The 16,357-nt window shown below is 44.8% G+C and overlaps 1 protein-coding gene across 6 annotated transcripts in view; it reads right to left on the reverse strand.

Moving 5' to 3' along the window:
• PARVA (parvin alpha) overlaps nucleotides 1–16,357 on the reverse strand; it is a 181,290-nt gene that overhangs the window by 69,693 nt on the left and 95,240 nt on the right. For all 6 annotated transcript variants that reach the window (XM_055548607.1, XM_055548602.1, XM_055548606.1 and 3 more), the window contains 2 exons: nucleotides 2,914–3,003; nucleotides 2,762–2,832 (listed from right to left, as the gene is read on the reverse strand). In XM_055548607.1, coding sequence (XP_055404582.1) covers nucleotides 2,762–2,832; nucleotides 2,914–3,003 — 161 coding nt within the window. The remainder of the gene's footprint in view (nucleotides 1–2,761; nucleotides 2,833–2,913; nucleotides 3,004–16,357) is intronic.

Genomic DNA, 16,357 nt, shown 5'->3' on the forward strand with positions numbered 1-16,357 from the left:
TGTGAGTGTGAGCCCAACAGTCCTGTTAAGCTGCAGGTATAGGCTCTGCTAGTGCCAGTGCCTCCAGTGTCTCTGCTAATACCTCTGGCCCTGCCTTCCCTTCCCCGAATGGCAAGGATCGTTCACGCAGTGCTCGGCTGTGTGGCTTTGCAGCCAGGAGAGGATGGGCTTTGGAGTCATGCAAACCGGGGTTGAAACCCTCACTTTACCTACTAAAATAATTTGTGCATCTCTGGGATCCATGGACTGGTATGTGTTTGTGTGTGTGTACCTCTGTCATCCATGAACACTGTGTGCATATCTCTGTGATTTATGAATCTACGGCAAGCTAGTTGTCTGCTCTGAACCTCTGACTCCCCACCTCTATAATGGAAGTTGAAGACACCTCCCACACTAGGTGGTAGAAAAGAATTACAGGGTCTCTCTGGTGGTCCAGTAGTTAGGACTCCACACTTCCGCTGCAGGGGGCACAGGTTTGATCCCTGGTCAGGGAACTAAGATCCTACATGCCATACCGAGTGGCCAAAAGTCAAAACCAATATCAGGGAAAAAAAAGAAAGGAATTACACACACCAAGGGCCAAATGTCCAATAAGGGCAGATTGTATTAATAAATAAAGCACTCTCCCATTATGACATCTGGCCAGGTGGTTACTGTCACCCCTATGTTCAGGAGGTAAAACCAAACACAGAAGTAATCATAGCCCCAGGTCCCAGAGCTAACTGTGGGCAGGGACAGGAATAATCAGACTCTTGTCCACCTCACTCTACAGCACATGGTGTCCTCCCTGCGCCAGGCCTCCTCTCAGTGGGGCTGCGCGGTGTCCTCTGTGGTCCGTGTCTTAGCCTCTGTGCATCAGGCATCCAGCAGAGGCGTTCCAGGTGACCAGTCACTCAGTTAATCCACACGGCATCCCAAGAGGCAGATAGCATCAGTTTTGCTTTTCAGGTGAGGAAACTGAAGCTTGCACAAGGCCACTGCCTTTTTAATTTCAACCTCTTGCTTTATTTATGAAGGTATCATTCATATATGATAAAATTAACCAATTCTAGGTATATAGTGTGATGACTTTTGGTCACTGTACACGGTTGGGTAACCATAACCGCAATCAAGATACAGAATAGTTCCCTCACCCTAAGAAGGTCCCTCTGGTCTCTGTGCTCAGTCACCTCTCCTGATCACAAGCTTCAGGCAAGCACTACAGTTCCGACTTTTTGACCACTTCACCTAAACGGAATATCACCCATTTTTTTGTGGGGGGGGGCATGCCATGTGGTATGTGGGATCTTAGTTCCCGACCAGGGATTGAACCCACACCCCTTTGCAGTGGAAGCGTGGCGTCTTAACCACTGGACTGCCAGCGAGGTCCCAGAGCATCACCTTTTGACGTCTTTGACTTCACATAAGCAGATTGTCTTTACAACACAGGTGGGAGCTGGGCTTGGTTTCCACCCTTGAGTGGAGGCTCGGGCTTTCAAAGCACAGTGTTCTACTGGCCTAAGGCAGGAGCTTCCGTGCTTCCTCCCTTCCTCCTTCCTCTCTCTTCCCCTCCCCCTTCCCTCCTTCTCTCCTTCATCCATCCAACCATCTACGCATCCAGCATTTATTAATATCTGCTATATATCACTCTGTGCTGGATCCTGAGGGTACAAAAAGACTGTCCCTGATGAAAAAAAAAGGACAATCTTTAACCGGGAGCAGCTCCCCACTTAGTGAAGGAGACCGAGACGTATATGAGTCGTAGGAACGTCATTTGATGACAACAGTACAGAAGCAAATGCGTGAACCACAGCGGCACAGAGGGGCTGAGTGACAGCCCCGGGGTTTAGAGAGGGCTTCCTGAAGGACATGACCTGGCTTTGAAGGGCAAGTAGAGTGCCTGGGCAGAGGGACTGCATGGCCAAAGCCCTGGCGGTGGGAGTGCGGGGCAGCTGTGTGCAGGTGCGCACCGGGAGCCGCCATGAACAGGTCTGCTGTCCCCGTGGTGCCCTTGCCAAGCAGGGATTATTTGAGGTTAAAGAGGCAGCTGGAGCATGGAGATGCCAAACACCACCCCCAGGACTGTGGGCTTCAACCTGCAGTTCATAGGAAGCTACACACAGGTTTTGAGCAGGAAAATGAACATTCAGCTTTGCATTTTGAGTGAATCACTCTGCACCCAGTGCCTTTTGGTCCTGTTTTAAGTGCAGCTTGGAGAAGCTGAAGAAGACAGACACAGGACAGGGAATCAGAAGGGGGAGGAAATAGAGATTTTTTGAGGGTGACCATTGGTCAGTCACTGTGCCAAGTACATTATGCACAGTATGTTATTTCATCTTAATCATTTCTGTTTGAATCTCATCTCCTCCACTCATGCCATGACTATAAATGAACAATCACCTGGCTTTTCTGAGACTCAGTGTCCTCATCTGTAAAAGAGATGGAGAGGATACTAAATCCAACTTCAGAGGGTACTTTTGCGGGTCCTTGGGAAATGCAGTGAAAGGGCTGTGTGAGTGAGAAAATCCTGGCAAATGTGAGTTTTTTGCACTAACTTCTCCAGTGCCTATGGTCCATACCATTCCTTGGGCACCTGTAACGTCCCACCTCTGTTAACCTGTAGATGTCCACCTTCTGGACTGCAAGCTGCCTGTGGCCAGGGACTGCTGTGGATTTCTGTTCTCTCTGCAGTGGCTCGAGTGGTGCCACCTACACAGGGTGACTGGTCTAGAGACACCTGTGGAGTTGGAGGCACCTGAATCCCCTTCTAATTTCCTCTTACCTTCATCAGTTCCTGAAGTTTGGGGTCGCTGCGTGAGTTGGGATCCACCATCGTTCGCACTTCATTCTCCTCTTTAAAAAGAAAAGGCAGTCAGCGAGGTGGTGGCTCTGAAGGCATCAGGCTAACCCAGAGAGAACAAGAGACCCCGTTACCCAGCATCGTGTCCTCAGGGTCCAGCTCGAAGGGGATGGGGCTGAGGGGCAGGTTGATGGCGTTCATGCCTTCCTCCTGAAGCTCGGACACTGAAAGAAGGAAGCGCAGCGTTATGCGGCAGCCCATAGCCGTGTTCCACACTGAGGCGGATTGAGAAACGAAAGCACCAGGGTTAGCGTACAGCTGTGACGCAGCCTGCATCCGATTCCTGCCTCTCCTTTAAAAGGAGCAAACCGTCCCCTTCATCTCACTCCTTCTGTCACCTCACTTGCTTTCCTAGAAAAATCGGGCATGGACATCTGCCTCCCTTCAGAGATGATCTTGGAATAAATGGAAGCAAAGTGAGCACTGACGTCTTTCCTAAGTCTCTGCCATGCCTCCCTCCTGTCCCTCCTTCAAGGGCTTGCCGTCCGGCTCAGAGTGCACGCTTGACAAGTCTTTGCTGACTGGATGCATGAGGTCCCCACGCTGAGGCTCCGTTTGAGCCACAGGCCTTTTCCATCCTCAGGTCAACCCTCCTCTGACTTCTCTCCTGAATTGGCTCCTGTGTATTTTTTTGGACATTTTTCTCTCTCCCCCTTCCTTCCCACCCACCTCTTGCACTGCTCGAGGATGCCTCATTCTGGCCTCTCCCTGGGCTCTGGATTTATCCCTTCAACCGTAGGGAGTCATGGGCCCTGGGGTCAGGCACCTCACTTCTCCAGGCCTGTTCCCTCAGCTGAACATCAAAAGCTGGACAGGTGACCATCAAGTTCTTTTATACTTTCCCAAATCTTAGAAGTCTACAATTCCACTGTCCTCAAGAAAAATAACAAGAGGTCAGTGACCACTAGACACTTCCAGCCCACCCCCTCCATCCATTGACCCCCACCCCCGACATGAAGCCTTAGTTAAAAATATATATATATAAATTCCTACCACAAAACCAGTTGTGTGATGGCCCTTTGCTGAGCACTGACCTCTCCTAAAAGCAGTGGCTCAAATCCCCTCAGTTCTACTCAATTCCAGTATGGGCAATTCCTTTGCACCAATTAAGCACAGAACAACCGTTTTCTCTGAAGGAGCTGGTCACCAAACAGTTCTTAAGGAGGTGATTCGGCAGCTGCAATCAACTCTGGTAAAAGCAATGTCCCATCTTTCCATTTTATTTTTTTGTATTGACTCTGGCCTCACCGATTGCCAGCATACACTTGCAAGTACTCTTAAGCACAGGCAGCTGCTTACAAAGAGTTCTTTCACATTAGCAGACTTCACTGATGGTTGCAGTTGGACAGGGAGCGAGATTGCCTAACAAAGGGAGTGAAACCCACTCTGCCCTAGAGAGACACAACTTGCATTATGAGGCTGGTATTCAGTCCTGTTGCTGTGGGCTCTTGACATTCAGATGGGATATCAGCCAGTCACCATCTTGAATCTCGAAATCCACAGACACCCACCATTCTATATAATTCCCCCCACAAAACATAATTGAAAAATATAAGTGACACTTTCAAGGTTTAAATGATTCTATAAATATGGGCTTGTGTTTGCTTTCCAGCAAAGTACAATTGCTTCTTTCGGCTTTATAATGTCTCCTAGCACTCCTCCTAGGACCAGCCATTTGCTTTTCCAGGCTGTTTCTCACAAAGAAGCAAGATTTCTACCACTTAACAAGCATCACTACACAGGCAATGGGAAGTGGAAATAAAGTTACGTTTCAGTGTGGGTGTGAGACAGGGTTAACTGGCCAGTGAAGAGACTAGCTCTTGCCCAGAACCTTCTCCATCTGTATATTCCACCCCATCCCACCCTGCCACCAGGTCTGTGCTGTCCGATACAGTAGCCATTAACCACATGCAGCTACTGAAGTTTAAATGAATTAATAACTCAGTTTCTTAGTTCCACCTGTCACATTTCAAGTGCTCGGTGGCCCCCGTGGGGCAGGTGGCAGCCCATTGGACAGTGCCGATGTAGATTTCCATTATCACAGAAGATTCTGTGATGGTGCTATCCTGACTGATGCCATAGGTCCAAATGCTGATGATATCCAAATTTAAATCTCCAGCCTGATGTATGCTGTATTATATATTTTTAAAGTTAATAAGATTGTATTATCTAAAACTGAATTCAAGGCAACAAAATCAGGGATAGGGTAAAAATGCAGCATCTTCCTAGATATTTTTCATGTACAAAAACAACCAAGCTCTGTCCTAATTTATTCTTTTGAGTGGTTTTATTTACCCAGCATCACTGGGTTGTGAAAACAAAAGTCAACTCATTATTAAAACAAGAACCAGAAACATACAAAAACAAACAAAATCTCTAGCCTCGGCCTGACCCTGAGCTCCAGACTCACTCAATATCTCCTCTTTTGTCTACTAATGGAGATCTCAAATTTATACACCCAAAACAGAACACGTGATCTTCAGTACCCTTACTTCCACTGTAACAACACCACATCAAGACTCGTCCACCTTCCTCCTCCTCCTCCTCAGTAAATGGCACTACCATTTGCATAAGAGTTCAAGCCAAAATCTGAGGAATCACCCTTCCCTTCTTTTCCTTACTGTTTGCAGCCAATACATTGGCAAGTTTTCTGGGTTCCACCTCCAAAACAGGACACTATTCCAACCACTTCTCACCAGCTCCATCATCACCATTCTGGTTCAGGCCACCGTTATCTTTCACCTAAATAACCAGAACCACCTTCTAACCTGCCCACTGCTTTCTGATGCATTTTCCCCATGCCAGTCTACTTCCTAGAGCACAATCAGAATGATCTATAAGGATTAAACACAATCATACGTTCTCCTGCTTTACGCCTTCCTGTGGCTTCCCCTCATGTGCATGCTTAGTAGGTCAGTCATGTCTGACTCTTATGTGACCCTGTGGACTGTAGCCCGCCAAGCTCCTCTGTCCATGGGATTTCTCAGGCAGGAATACTGGAGTGAGTTGCCATTTCTTTCTCCAGGGGATCTTCCTGACTCAGGGATTGAATCTGAATCTCCTGCATTGCAGGAGGATGCTTTACTACTGCCACCTGGGAATTCCCATTACACTCAGAATAAAACCCCAATTCCTTCCTAAGACCTACACGACCCTCTGAATAGTCCCCTGCCTCCGTCTTGTGTTGTATTTTCTCCTTAGCACTCATCACAATCTGAAATAACTATTATTTCTACATTTATTATCTATCCCCTCCTCAACAGAATGTAAGCTGTGGAAAGACTGGCACTTTTCCTCTTTTGTTTGATATTAGATCTCTGAAGAGGAGTCAGACTGCCTACATTCAAATACAGGCTCTACCACTTACTAGTACGTGACTTTGGACAAGTTCATCCATCTTACACCTCAGTTTCCTTATCTGCAAAATGGGGGTAATAATAATATTGCCTACCTCCTAGAGTTGTTGAGAAGATTAAATGAGTTAATACATGTAAAACATTTAGAAGAGTGTCTGGTACCTGGTTAAGAGCTATGTAATTATTTGCAATTATTACTTAAAATGATAAGCATTCAAGGACCATTTGTTGAATAAAATGAATAAACCTGTTAAGACTACCCTTCCACTGCACAGGTTATAAGTTGAAGCACAATTTACCAGAGCAGTGTACAGCATGCAAAGAAGACTTTCAGCCTGTCCTTAGGGGAGGAAAACCATACTTTGGCCTGATCCTGTGTGTGCGTGTGTGGGCACATTTCTAGGCCAGAATTTCCAGCTTACTTTTTGTAAAGAGAAAAAAGCTACCTCTGTCCCAAGACTGTTGTCGAGTAAGAGCCAATCTGTGAATATAGAGATATTTGTACCTCTAACGTGTGACTAGAAACACCATATTTGCAGCCAGGACTCCTAAAGGTGGGTCTGAACAGGACCTCTTTTTCTGTGTAGATCATTGTTAGAAATGTTTTTAGATGAAAAATCCCCAGTCAGAAACACTCCCCTCTGCCCTGCCTCTTTAATTCACTCACAGAGACAAAACAAACCCAAGAAGAAAGGCAGAGATATGTTTGCAATTGGAAATGTTTTTTTTCAGGAAATGATTTGGTACAGGAACATCATTCCCATCCCATTAACTGCTGACTTGGAGCCAACTGTTTGTAAAAGTGAATATGCAAACTGCCCGGCTCAGCCTTGGCCCCCCGCCCCATGGGGCCGCATTAGTGGCCATGTTCCCAAAACAGCCCACGTGCTTTGGAGGTTTCATTTCTATTAAACCAAAGCAGGACCCAGCAGAAGCCCCTCGCCACCCCTGCACTCTGAAAGAGAAAGAGCTGCAATTGAATTTTCTCGGCATAGAATATGAATATGATGTTTTCCCCCGAACCTCCTCAACCACCTAAAACTAGGTCTGAATGTGCAGCCTTTGGTGTCTCGCGGTGCCATTAGTCATAACTTAATAAACAGATTAAATGCCCGGCTGAAGGTCGGGCTTGGGAGAGCAGGGCGATTGCCTCAACTCCTGAAGCGCTCACCATGAGGGAGGGAGCCTGGCTTTTCTGGGAAACACAGCATGACTCTGGGTCCAGCTGTGCCGCAGAACAAGTACATGGATGGGCTTTGAAGTCTGAAAGACCTGGATTTGAATCCTACTTCTCTTTTTTATCAGCCATGGGACCTTATGTTGGTGACTTAAACACTTCAACACGAAATGTGATAGAAAACAATTTTGTTTAAAACAAAGGTGCAGCTGACACTATTAGTTTCTTCCCCAATATTGATTTTATTTTTTCTCTCTCTCTGCTGAAATAATACTCTCTCATTTTGTCCCAGTATACACTGCACAACCCCCTCACCCCCACCACCGCCATGCTTCTAGGTGAGATTTCGATTGAGTTAAGCTTATCATGATAATCTCAATTCCTTTAGTGGTGACTGGCTCAAGCATTGTCATGTAACACAATTCTGATCAAAGAGCTGTAACTGGAAATTTCTAGAACCTTCTATAAAAGTTGTCCTTCATTTTAAAAAGAGGCTCAAGGAAAGAGAAGTTATCTTTCTCCTTCTAACCATTACTGCATCAGGATGTTATGCCTTGATATGTAGTCATGAAGTTAGGTCTGCCCAAAGAAGCTAATACGTTAAGGTTGGCAGGGAAGAAAGAAAGGAGTTCTTGTTGATACTGCTAAGCCACCATCCCTAGAGCCACCCTAGCTTTTTGTGTCTTGTTATAAGTGATAAAGGAAGTTCCTTTTTTGTTTAAGTCAGCTGAGTTGGTGTCTTCTGGGGCTTGGAGCCTTAACTCCCTAATTGGTGCATGGGACACCAAGATTATAAAGTTGATGGATGAAGACAGTAGGTATACAAACAACAGTAATTTTCCCTTCCTTTTTTTTTTTTTTTTTCATGAGAAACAGAATAGCTGCAGATATCTCTTATACTCCAAAATATATATACAAGGGCCCGAAGAACACCAGATGGAAAACAAGTATGGTGAGAAGAATGCACAGAGGTTTCTAAGAGTACAAAAGGGTCCATTTGTGCAAAGCTAGTAATTTCATTCATGTGACCAATACACATTACTGGGCACCTCCTTTGAAGCAAACCCTGTGCCAGCACTGGGCATAGGCTTTGGGGATTTGACATGAGTCTGCCTCAGTCTATTCTGGTGGGAGAGGCAGGCACAGAAAAACACGATGGGCAGTATGCTGCACTCGGATGAGATACATGTAACCAGAGGGCTGTGGGAGCTCAGTGGTGGGGGCAACAAGGTTAACTGTAGATGGGGAAGACTGGGAAGGATTCTCAGAAAGGGGGACACGAGAGCCGGACTTTGAAAAATTTACATTTTCATCTAACACAGGTGCCTCACAAAAAGCACGCCTTATGTATAAACAGCAAAATGTAGACAAACCGGGCAGCTACTGAGACAGCAGTGATTATGCCTGAGCACTGGGAATGTAGGGCTCACACAGGAGAAACAGGGTGGAAGAACAGGGGTGAATAAGCAGGTAGGGTCCAGAGCATCGAGGGCTGTGAACCCATCTGTTCCCCAGAGTGCACTGGACCATGCTCCCCATGTCTGTAGAGGAAAAACCCAAACACCATACTGAGGGACAGCAAGAGGACATGCAGGTTGTTCCTTCTCCTCCAGTGCAAGTGAACCCCAGTGAGGTACTCAGGCTGCTCTAGCTCGTTCTCGGGACCCCAGTGATTACTTTCTGGCCGTCATGAAAGCTCACTCAAGTTCCTTTAATTTCTAAATGGCTCAATGGTCCCCCAGAAATTCCTGCAGCTAGAGACATCTACACTGTCTGGTTGGCAAATCCCAACAACTTTTCTCTATGTGGAAAATCAACCTGAAAGAACATCTACCAAAAAACACTTACTGGTGAGAAAATGGATGCTTATATCCTAAGACTGGAATCAAGACAAAGATATCTCCTCTATTCAAAATCATACTAAAAACTCTAGCTATTACAATAATGCAGAAAAAGGAAATAAAAGGTGCACAAGTTGGAAAGGAAGAAATACAACTTTCCCTTGTGGCTCAGAGGGTAAAGAATCCGCCTGCAATGTGGGAGATCTCGGTTCAATCCCTGCATTGGGAGGATCCCCTGGAGAAGTGAAAGGCTACCCATGCTAGTACTCTGGCCTGGAGAATTCAAAGGACTGTAATAGTCCATGGGGTTGCAAAGAGTCGGATACAACTTTCACTTTCACTTCTGTTCGTAGATAATATGATTGTGTAGAAACTCCCAAAGAATTGACCAATGATGAAACAAAACAACAACAACAAAAAACCCCATAGTCTTATGTGTTAGTTGCTCAGTCATGTCTGAATTTTTGTGACCAATGGACTGTTCATAGGAAGCCAGGCTCCCCTGTCCACGGAATTCTCCAGGCAAGAATACTGGAGTAGCTAGCCATTGCTTTCTCCAGGGGATCTTCCTATCCCAGGGACCGAACCCTGGTCTAGGAGAAGGCAATGGCACCCTACTCCAGTACTCTTGCCTGGAAAATCCCATGGACCGACAAGCCTGGTAGGCTGCAGTCCATGGGGTCGCAAAGAGTCAGCCACGACTGAGCGACTTTGCTTTCACTTTTCACTTTTATGCATTGGAGGAGGAAATGACAACCCACTCCAGTGTTCTTGCCTGGAGAATCCCAGGGACGGGGGAGCCTGGTGGGCTGCCGTCTATGGGGTTGCACAGAGTCGGATATGACTGAAGCGACTTGGCAGCAGCAGCTCCTGCACTGCAGGCAGATTCTTCACCCTGTGAGACACCAGGGAAGTCCATCTCTTAGAACTAATAAGCAGTTATGGCAAGGGGTCAGGATAGAAGGTTAATAGACAAAAATCAATTGTTTTCCTATGCACCAACAATAAATGATTAAAGTTAGAAATTAAAAACACAATATCATTTATGTGCTGTGCTTAGTCATTCAGTTGTGTCTGACTCTTTGCAACCCCATGGACTGCAGTCCACCAGGCTCCTCTGTCCATGGGGATTCTCCAGGCAAAAATACTGGAGTGGGTTACCATGCCTCCTCCCGGGGATCTGCCCAACCCAGGGACTGAACCCAGGTCTCTCACATTACAGGCGGATTCTTTACCATCTGAGTCACCAGGGAAGCCCAATAACATTTATAGTAGCACCCAAATATGCAATACTAAGATATAAATCTAGTGGCATGTACACAGGGATGGCATACAGAAAATTACAAAACTCTGATGAAAGTAATCAAAGATCTAGATAAATCGAGAGACAGTGTTCATGGATTATAAGACATAGTATTAAAGTGTCAGTTCTTTCCAAATTCACCTATCAGTTCAGTTCAGTTGCTCAGTCGTGTCCGACTCTTTGTGACCCCATGAATTGCAGCACGCCAGGCTTCCCTGTCCATCATCAACTCCCGGAGTTCACCCAAACTCATGTCCATCAAGTCAGTAATGCCATCCAGCCATCTCATCCTCTGTCATCCCTTTCTCATCCTGCCCCCAATCCCTCCTAGCACCAGAGTCTTTTCCAATGAGTCAACTCTTCGCATGAGGTGGCCAAAGTACTGGAGTTTCAGCTTCAGCATCAGTCCTTCCAATGAACACTCAGGACTGATTTCCTTTAGGATGGACTGGTTGGATCTCCTTGCAGTCCAAGGGACTCTCAAGAGTCTTCTCCAACACCACAGATCAAAAGCATCAATTCTTCGGTGCTCAGCTTTCTTCACAGTCCAACTCTCACTTCCATACATGACCACTGGAAAAACCATAGTCTTGACTAGACAGACCTTTGTTGGCAAAGTAATGTCTCTGCTTTTTAATATGCTATCTAGGTTGGTCTTAACTTTCCTTCCAAGGAGTAAGTGTCCTTTAATTTCATGGCTGCAATCACCATCTACAGTGATTCTGGAGTAATAAAATAAAGTCTGACACTGTTTCCACTATTTCCCCATCTATTTCCCATGAAGTGATGGGACCAGATGCCATGATCTTCGTTTTCTGAATGTTGAATTTTAAGCCAACTCTTTCACTCTCCTCTTTTACTTTCATCAAGAAGCTTTTCAGTTCCTTTTCACTTTCTGCCATAAGGGTGGTGTCATCTGCATATCTGAGGTTATTGATATTTCTCCCAGCAATCTTGATTCCAGCTTGTGCTTCTTCCAGCCCAGCATTTCTCATGATGTACTCTACATATAAGTTAAATAAGCAGGGTGACCATATACAGCCTTGACGTACTCCTTTTCCTATTTGGAACCAGTCTGTTGTTCCATATCCAGTTCTAACTGTTGCTTCCTGACCTGCATATAGGTTTCTCAAGAGGCAGGTCAGGTGGTCTGGTATTCCCATCTCTTTCAGAATTTTCCACAGTTTATTGTGATCCACACAGTCAAAGGCTTTGGCATAGTCAATAAAGCAGAAATAGATGTTTTTCTGGAACTCTCTTGCTTTTTCCATGATCCAGCGGATGTTGGCAATTTGATCTCTGGTTCCTCTGCCTTTTCTAAAACCAGCTTGAACATCTGGAAGTTCATGGTTCACATATTGCTGAAGCCTGGCTTGGAGAATTTTGAGCATTACTTTACTAGCATGTGAGATGAGTACAATTGTGCGATAGTTTGAGCATTCTTTGGCATTGCCTTTCTTTGGGATTAGAATGAAAACTGACCTTTTCCAGTGCTGTGGCCACTGCTGAGTTTTCCAAATTTGCTGGCATATTGAGTGCAGCACTTTCACAGCATCATCTTTCAGGATTTGAAATAGCTCCACTGGAATTCCATCACCTCCACTAGCTTTGTTCATAGTGATGCTTTCTAAGGCCCACTTGACTTCACATTCCAGGATGTCTGGCTCTAGATGAGTGATCATATCATTGTGATTATCTGGGTCATGAACATCTTTTTTGTACACCTATATATTCAATGTAATCCTAGTCAAGAGTCACAGCAAGCTATTTTATGTATATTGACAAACCAATCCTAAGGTTCACATAGGAAGGCAGACTCAAAGTAGACAACAAAATATTAAAGAAGGACAAAGCTGGACGATTGACACTACCAGACGTCAAGGTAAATGACAGTGGCAAAAGAGCAGGCACATAGGTCGATGCAACAGAATAGAGAACCCAGGAACGAACCCACACAAATACAGTCAGCTGCTCTTTGATAAATTAGGACAGGCAATTCAATGTAGAAAGGACAGTTATACCAACCAATGCTAGAACCATTGGATGAAAGTACTCCATTTGAGTACTCTTGCCTGGAAAATCCCATGGACAGAGGAGCGTTGTAGGCTACAGTCCATGGGGTCGCAAAGAGTCGGACATGACTGAGCAAATTCACTTTCACTTTCATCCAATGGTTCTAGTATTGGTTGGTATGACTATCCTTTCTACATTGAATTCATTGGATAGCCAACTGCAAAAATTAATCTAGACACAGACCATATACCCTTCATTTTAACAAGTTCTTATGCAGATTTTAACGAAGTCCAAGTTATCAATTTTTCTTTCATGGTTTGTCCTTTTGGTGTTGCATCTAAAAACTCATCACCAAACTCCTAAATCAAATAGATTTGTTAAATTTTCTTCTATAAATTTTATACATTATATTTTATACTTAAGTCTGTGATAATTTTTTTCTTTTTTCTTTAATTTTTTTATTCTTTATGCTAATCACTTTTAATCTTTTTTTAAAATTTTATTGTATTTTTAAACTTCACAATATTGTATTGGTTTCGTCAAATATCAAAATGAATCTGCCACAGGTATACATGTGTTCCCCATCCTGAACCCTCCTCCCTCCTCCCTCCCCATACCATCCCTCTGGGTCGTCCCAGTGCACCAGCCCCAGGCATCCAGTATCATGTATCAAACCTGGATTGGCGACTCGTTTCATACATGATAGTATACATGTTTCAATGCCATTCTCCCAAATCTTTCCACCCTCTCCCTCTCCCACAGAGTCCATAAGACTGTTCTATATTTTGAGTTTTGTGAGAAGGTCATTAAAAACAAGGAAGGTCTGAGAAAATATAACAGCCAAGAGAAACCTTAGAAGATGTGACAGCTGAGGGTGACACGGTATCCTGCAAGGGAACTTGGGACAGAAAAAGGACATTAGGTAAAAGCTGAAAAAAATCTGAATAACTTAATAATATTAATATGGGTTCATGAATTATAACAAATGCAGCATATTAATATAAAATGTTAATAAGAGGGGAAACTGAACATAGGCATAAATGAACTCTCTGTATTATCTTTTCATTTTCCCTATAAATTTAAAAGTATTATAAAAATAGTCTATTAAAAAAATCAACCCAAATTTTCTATTTTTCCAATGAAATACAGTGCTCACTGGGGGGAAATCCATAATTTTAAGAGATGCATATGTTTCTTTCCATCACCAAGGAGACAGTGGTAATTTATCCAAAATTAGCTGACCCCTATAGAAGCATTTGTACAGGAAGCAAAGCACAAAGACCATCTCAAAGTCCTATAGTGCAAGCTGTACTTATTCCCAAGTGAGAACTTGTTTCCACATAGAAACTGCATGGTTTTTAGGTTTGTTTCCAGGGCTGAGATGAGAAGACGGAGCTTCCTCATAACTTAAGGATGCCTGGCAAGGTCATTTCTACTTTCCCAAGAAGAGATCTGTCCCACCAGTACAACCATCACTGAAGGTGTCTTTACTGCTTTCTCTGGAACTGCTTTGGAAACTGAATCTATCCATTGTTCCTGATGGGGCTTTTATGACACGGCTGTTGTATTAGCTTTCCATTGCTGTGGTAACAATTACCACACACTTGGTGGCTTGAAACAACATAGATTTATTATCTTTATGGTTCTGTAGGTTATAAGTCCAACATGGGTCTCACTGGGATAAAACTGAGGCATTGGCAGGGTTTGCTCCTTTCTGGAGGCTCTAGGGGAGGATTCATTTTCCTGCCTTTTCTGGCTTCTGGAGGCCACCTGCATTCTTTGGCTTGTAGTCCCCTTTCTCCATCTTCAAAGTCGGCAATGGGGGATGGAGGTCAAATCCTTCTCACATTGCAGTACTCTGACCTCTTTTTTTACCTATCTCTTCTATTTTTAAGTACTCTATGATTACACTGGGCTGCCTGGAAAACCTAGGACAATCTCCTTATTTTAGAGTCGGCTGATGAGCAGCCATAATTGTACCTGCAGCCTTAACTTCCCTTTGCCAAGTAAGCTAATATATCCCTAGATTCATTAAAATCCATATCTGGGATATGGATATCTTTGGGGGGCATTCCTCTGGCTCCAACATTTTCTTGGGGGACAGGTTCTGTTCTCAAATCTCACCCCTGCCTACAACATGTGGGTTCATTCTTCTTCTGTGTGAAATTATCAAAAGGAAATGCAAAATCACCACCCCCTCCATCCTAGCCCTTAAACCAGAGTTTTATTACTTAAAAAAAAAAAACAACAAAAAACAAACTTATTTCAGCGGCCATAATATAAAGCATCAGGCAAACATGGGAACAGCTCAGAGTGGCCTCAGCAGACTGTCAGGGTCCCCCCACACTCTGCTCTACCTGACACAGCTGTTTAGTCACCAGGGTCTGACATATGGGCCTTGAAGCACAGCCAAAAAAGGAACTTAAAGGTTGGTTTTATGATGGGAGCCGACAGGGGAATCTATAGTGTCAAGTCTTAAAGTTTCCACCCATGTCTTTGTTTTAGTCAGTTTTATAGTCTCTGCAGAGTTGGAAGGCTGCCAGGCAGATGGCCCCTGGATATTAATTCATTGTTCAGCCAAACACGTGATTCAGCAGCCCTCAAATTGCAAGTACGCTCAGAGGGAGACGGATGCACCGTTGACTAGCTTTGGGCTGTCAAAACCATGTGAACTGAAACACCAGTGAGGTCTCAAGTAAGCCGTGGGAATTTCAAACACTGCTCAGGCACAGAGGGTCTATGATCAAAATCAAACACATCAGCGTTCTTCGTCTTTTGCCACACCATGCCCGCTGTCACTTTAGATCTAGCACCAGAACCGTTTTCTTGGTTTTAAAGGTCTGTTCCTACTTAAGTAGAAAGTGGTGCAGGTGTGTCTCTCCGGGAGTTTATAACGGGTGACACCAGGCTGTCATGCATGCGTGTGCATCTCTGTGCATCCATATACCCTAGCATTTGTATTAATAACAGCCTTGGGGAGACCACAGAAACTGACCTGGTATGTTAGCTAATTAGATGTGAAGTGTGGGCACAACTCAGGACAGCCAGGGTAGAACTGGCCCTGCTCATCTCTTTCATTTATAAGCATACATGGGCATCTCTGGTACCAGGGGCTGGGCCAGGAGCTGTGAATACAATGACAAACAAGTACTTTCCTTCTGGGGTTGGTAGATGCCCGTGACGGCGAGAGACCAGTACACCAGGCATGTGCTGCTACACACTGAGTAAGTGCTCAGAGAATGCTGTAGTTGAGCAGGGAGGGGAAAGATGTGCCCACAAACTGCACTGCAGTAACGCTATGGTCCTCTACGCAGTTCTGAGCCAAGTCCTGAGAGCAGAGCATTCTTCCAAAGTGGAGGGAACAACAGAGGAGTACATGGGAGATGCAGAGACCATGGGAAGACCAGCGGGGCTCTAGGCAACCAGGGTGGCCTCTGCAACTCACTGGCTTTGTATCTCTGCATCGCCGGAGTCAAATTTCTTTCTTTCTTTCTCTGTGGCTCTTTGGCCTTCGTGTCTATAGCATTCTTATTTATTAATTCAAAGTAAGCCAGTCATTTATTTTTGCAGTGGCTCAGTGCTGCTTAAAGTGCCACATCAAGTACCAGTTCATTGGAATTTCCGAGTGGTGGACTCCACTGAAGCAAGGGCTCTGGGTAGGGGGGTGGCCAGGGAGTGGCCACAGCATCGTTGTGTTTTGTTTGGATCAGTTCACTAGAGGGCTAAATCTGGATTTGTCTGGAGGTCAGCTGGTGGTTTATCCTGAAGGAGCACTGTTGGTGGAAACTCTCCCTTGAATGGATAATGGTGAAAAGAACACATACTTGC

The sequence above is a fragment of the Bubalus kerabau genome, chromosome 15 (genome assembly GCF_029407905.1).
Source record: "Bubalus kerabau isolate K-KA32 ecotype Philippines breed swamp buffalo chromosome 15, PCC_UOA_SB_1v2, whole genome shotgun sequence".
NCBI lineage: Eukaryota > Metazoa > Chordata > Mammalia > Artiodactyla > Bovidae > Bubalus > Bubalus kerabau.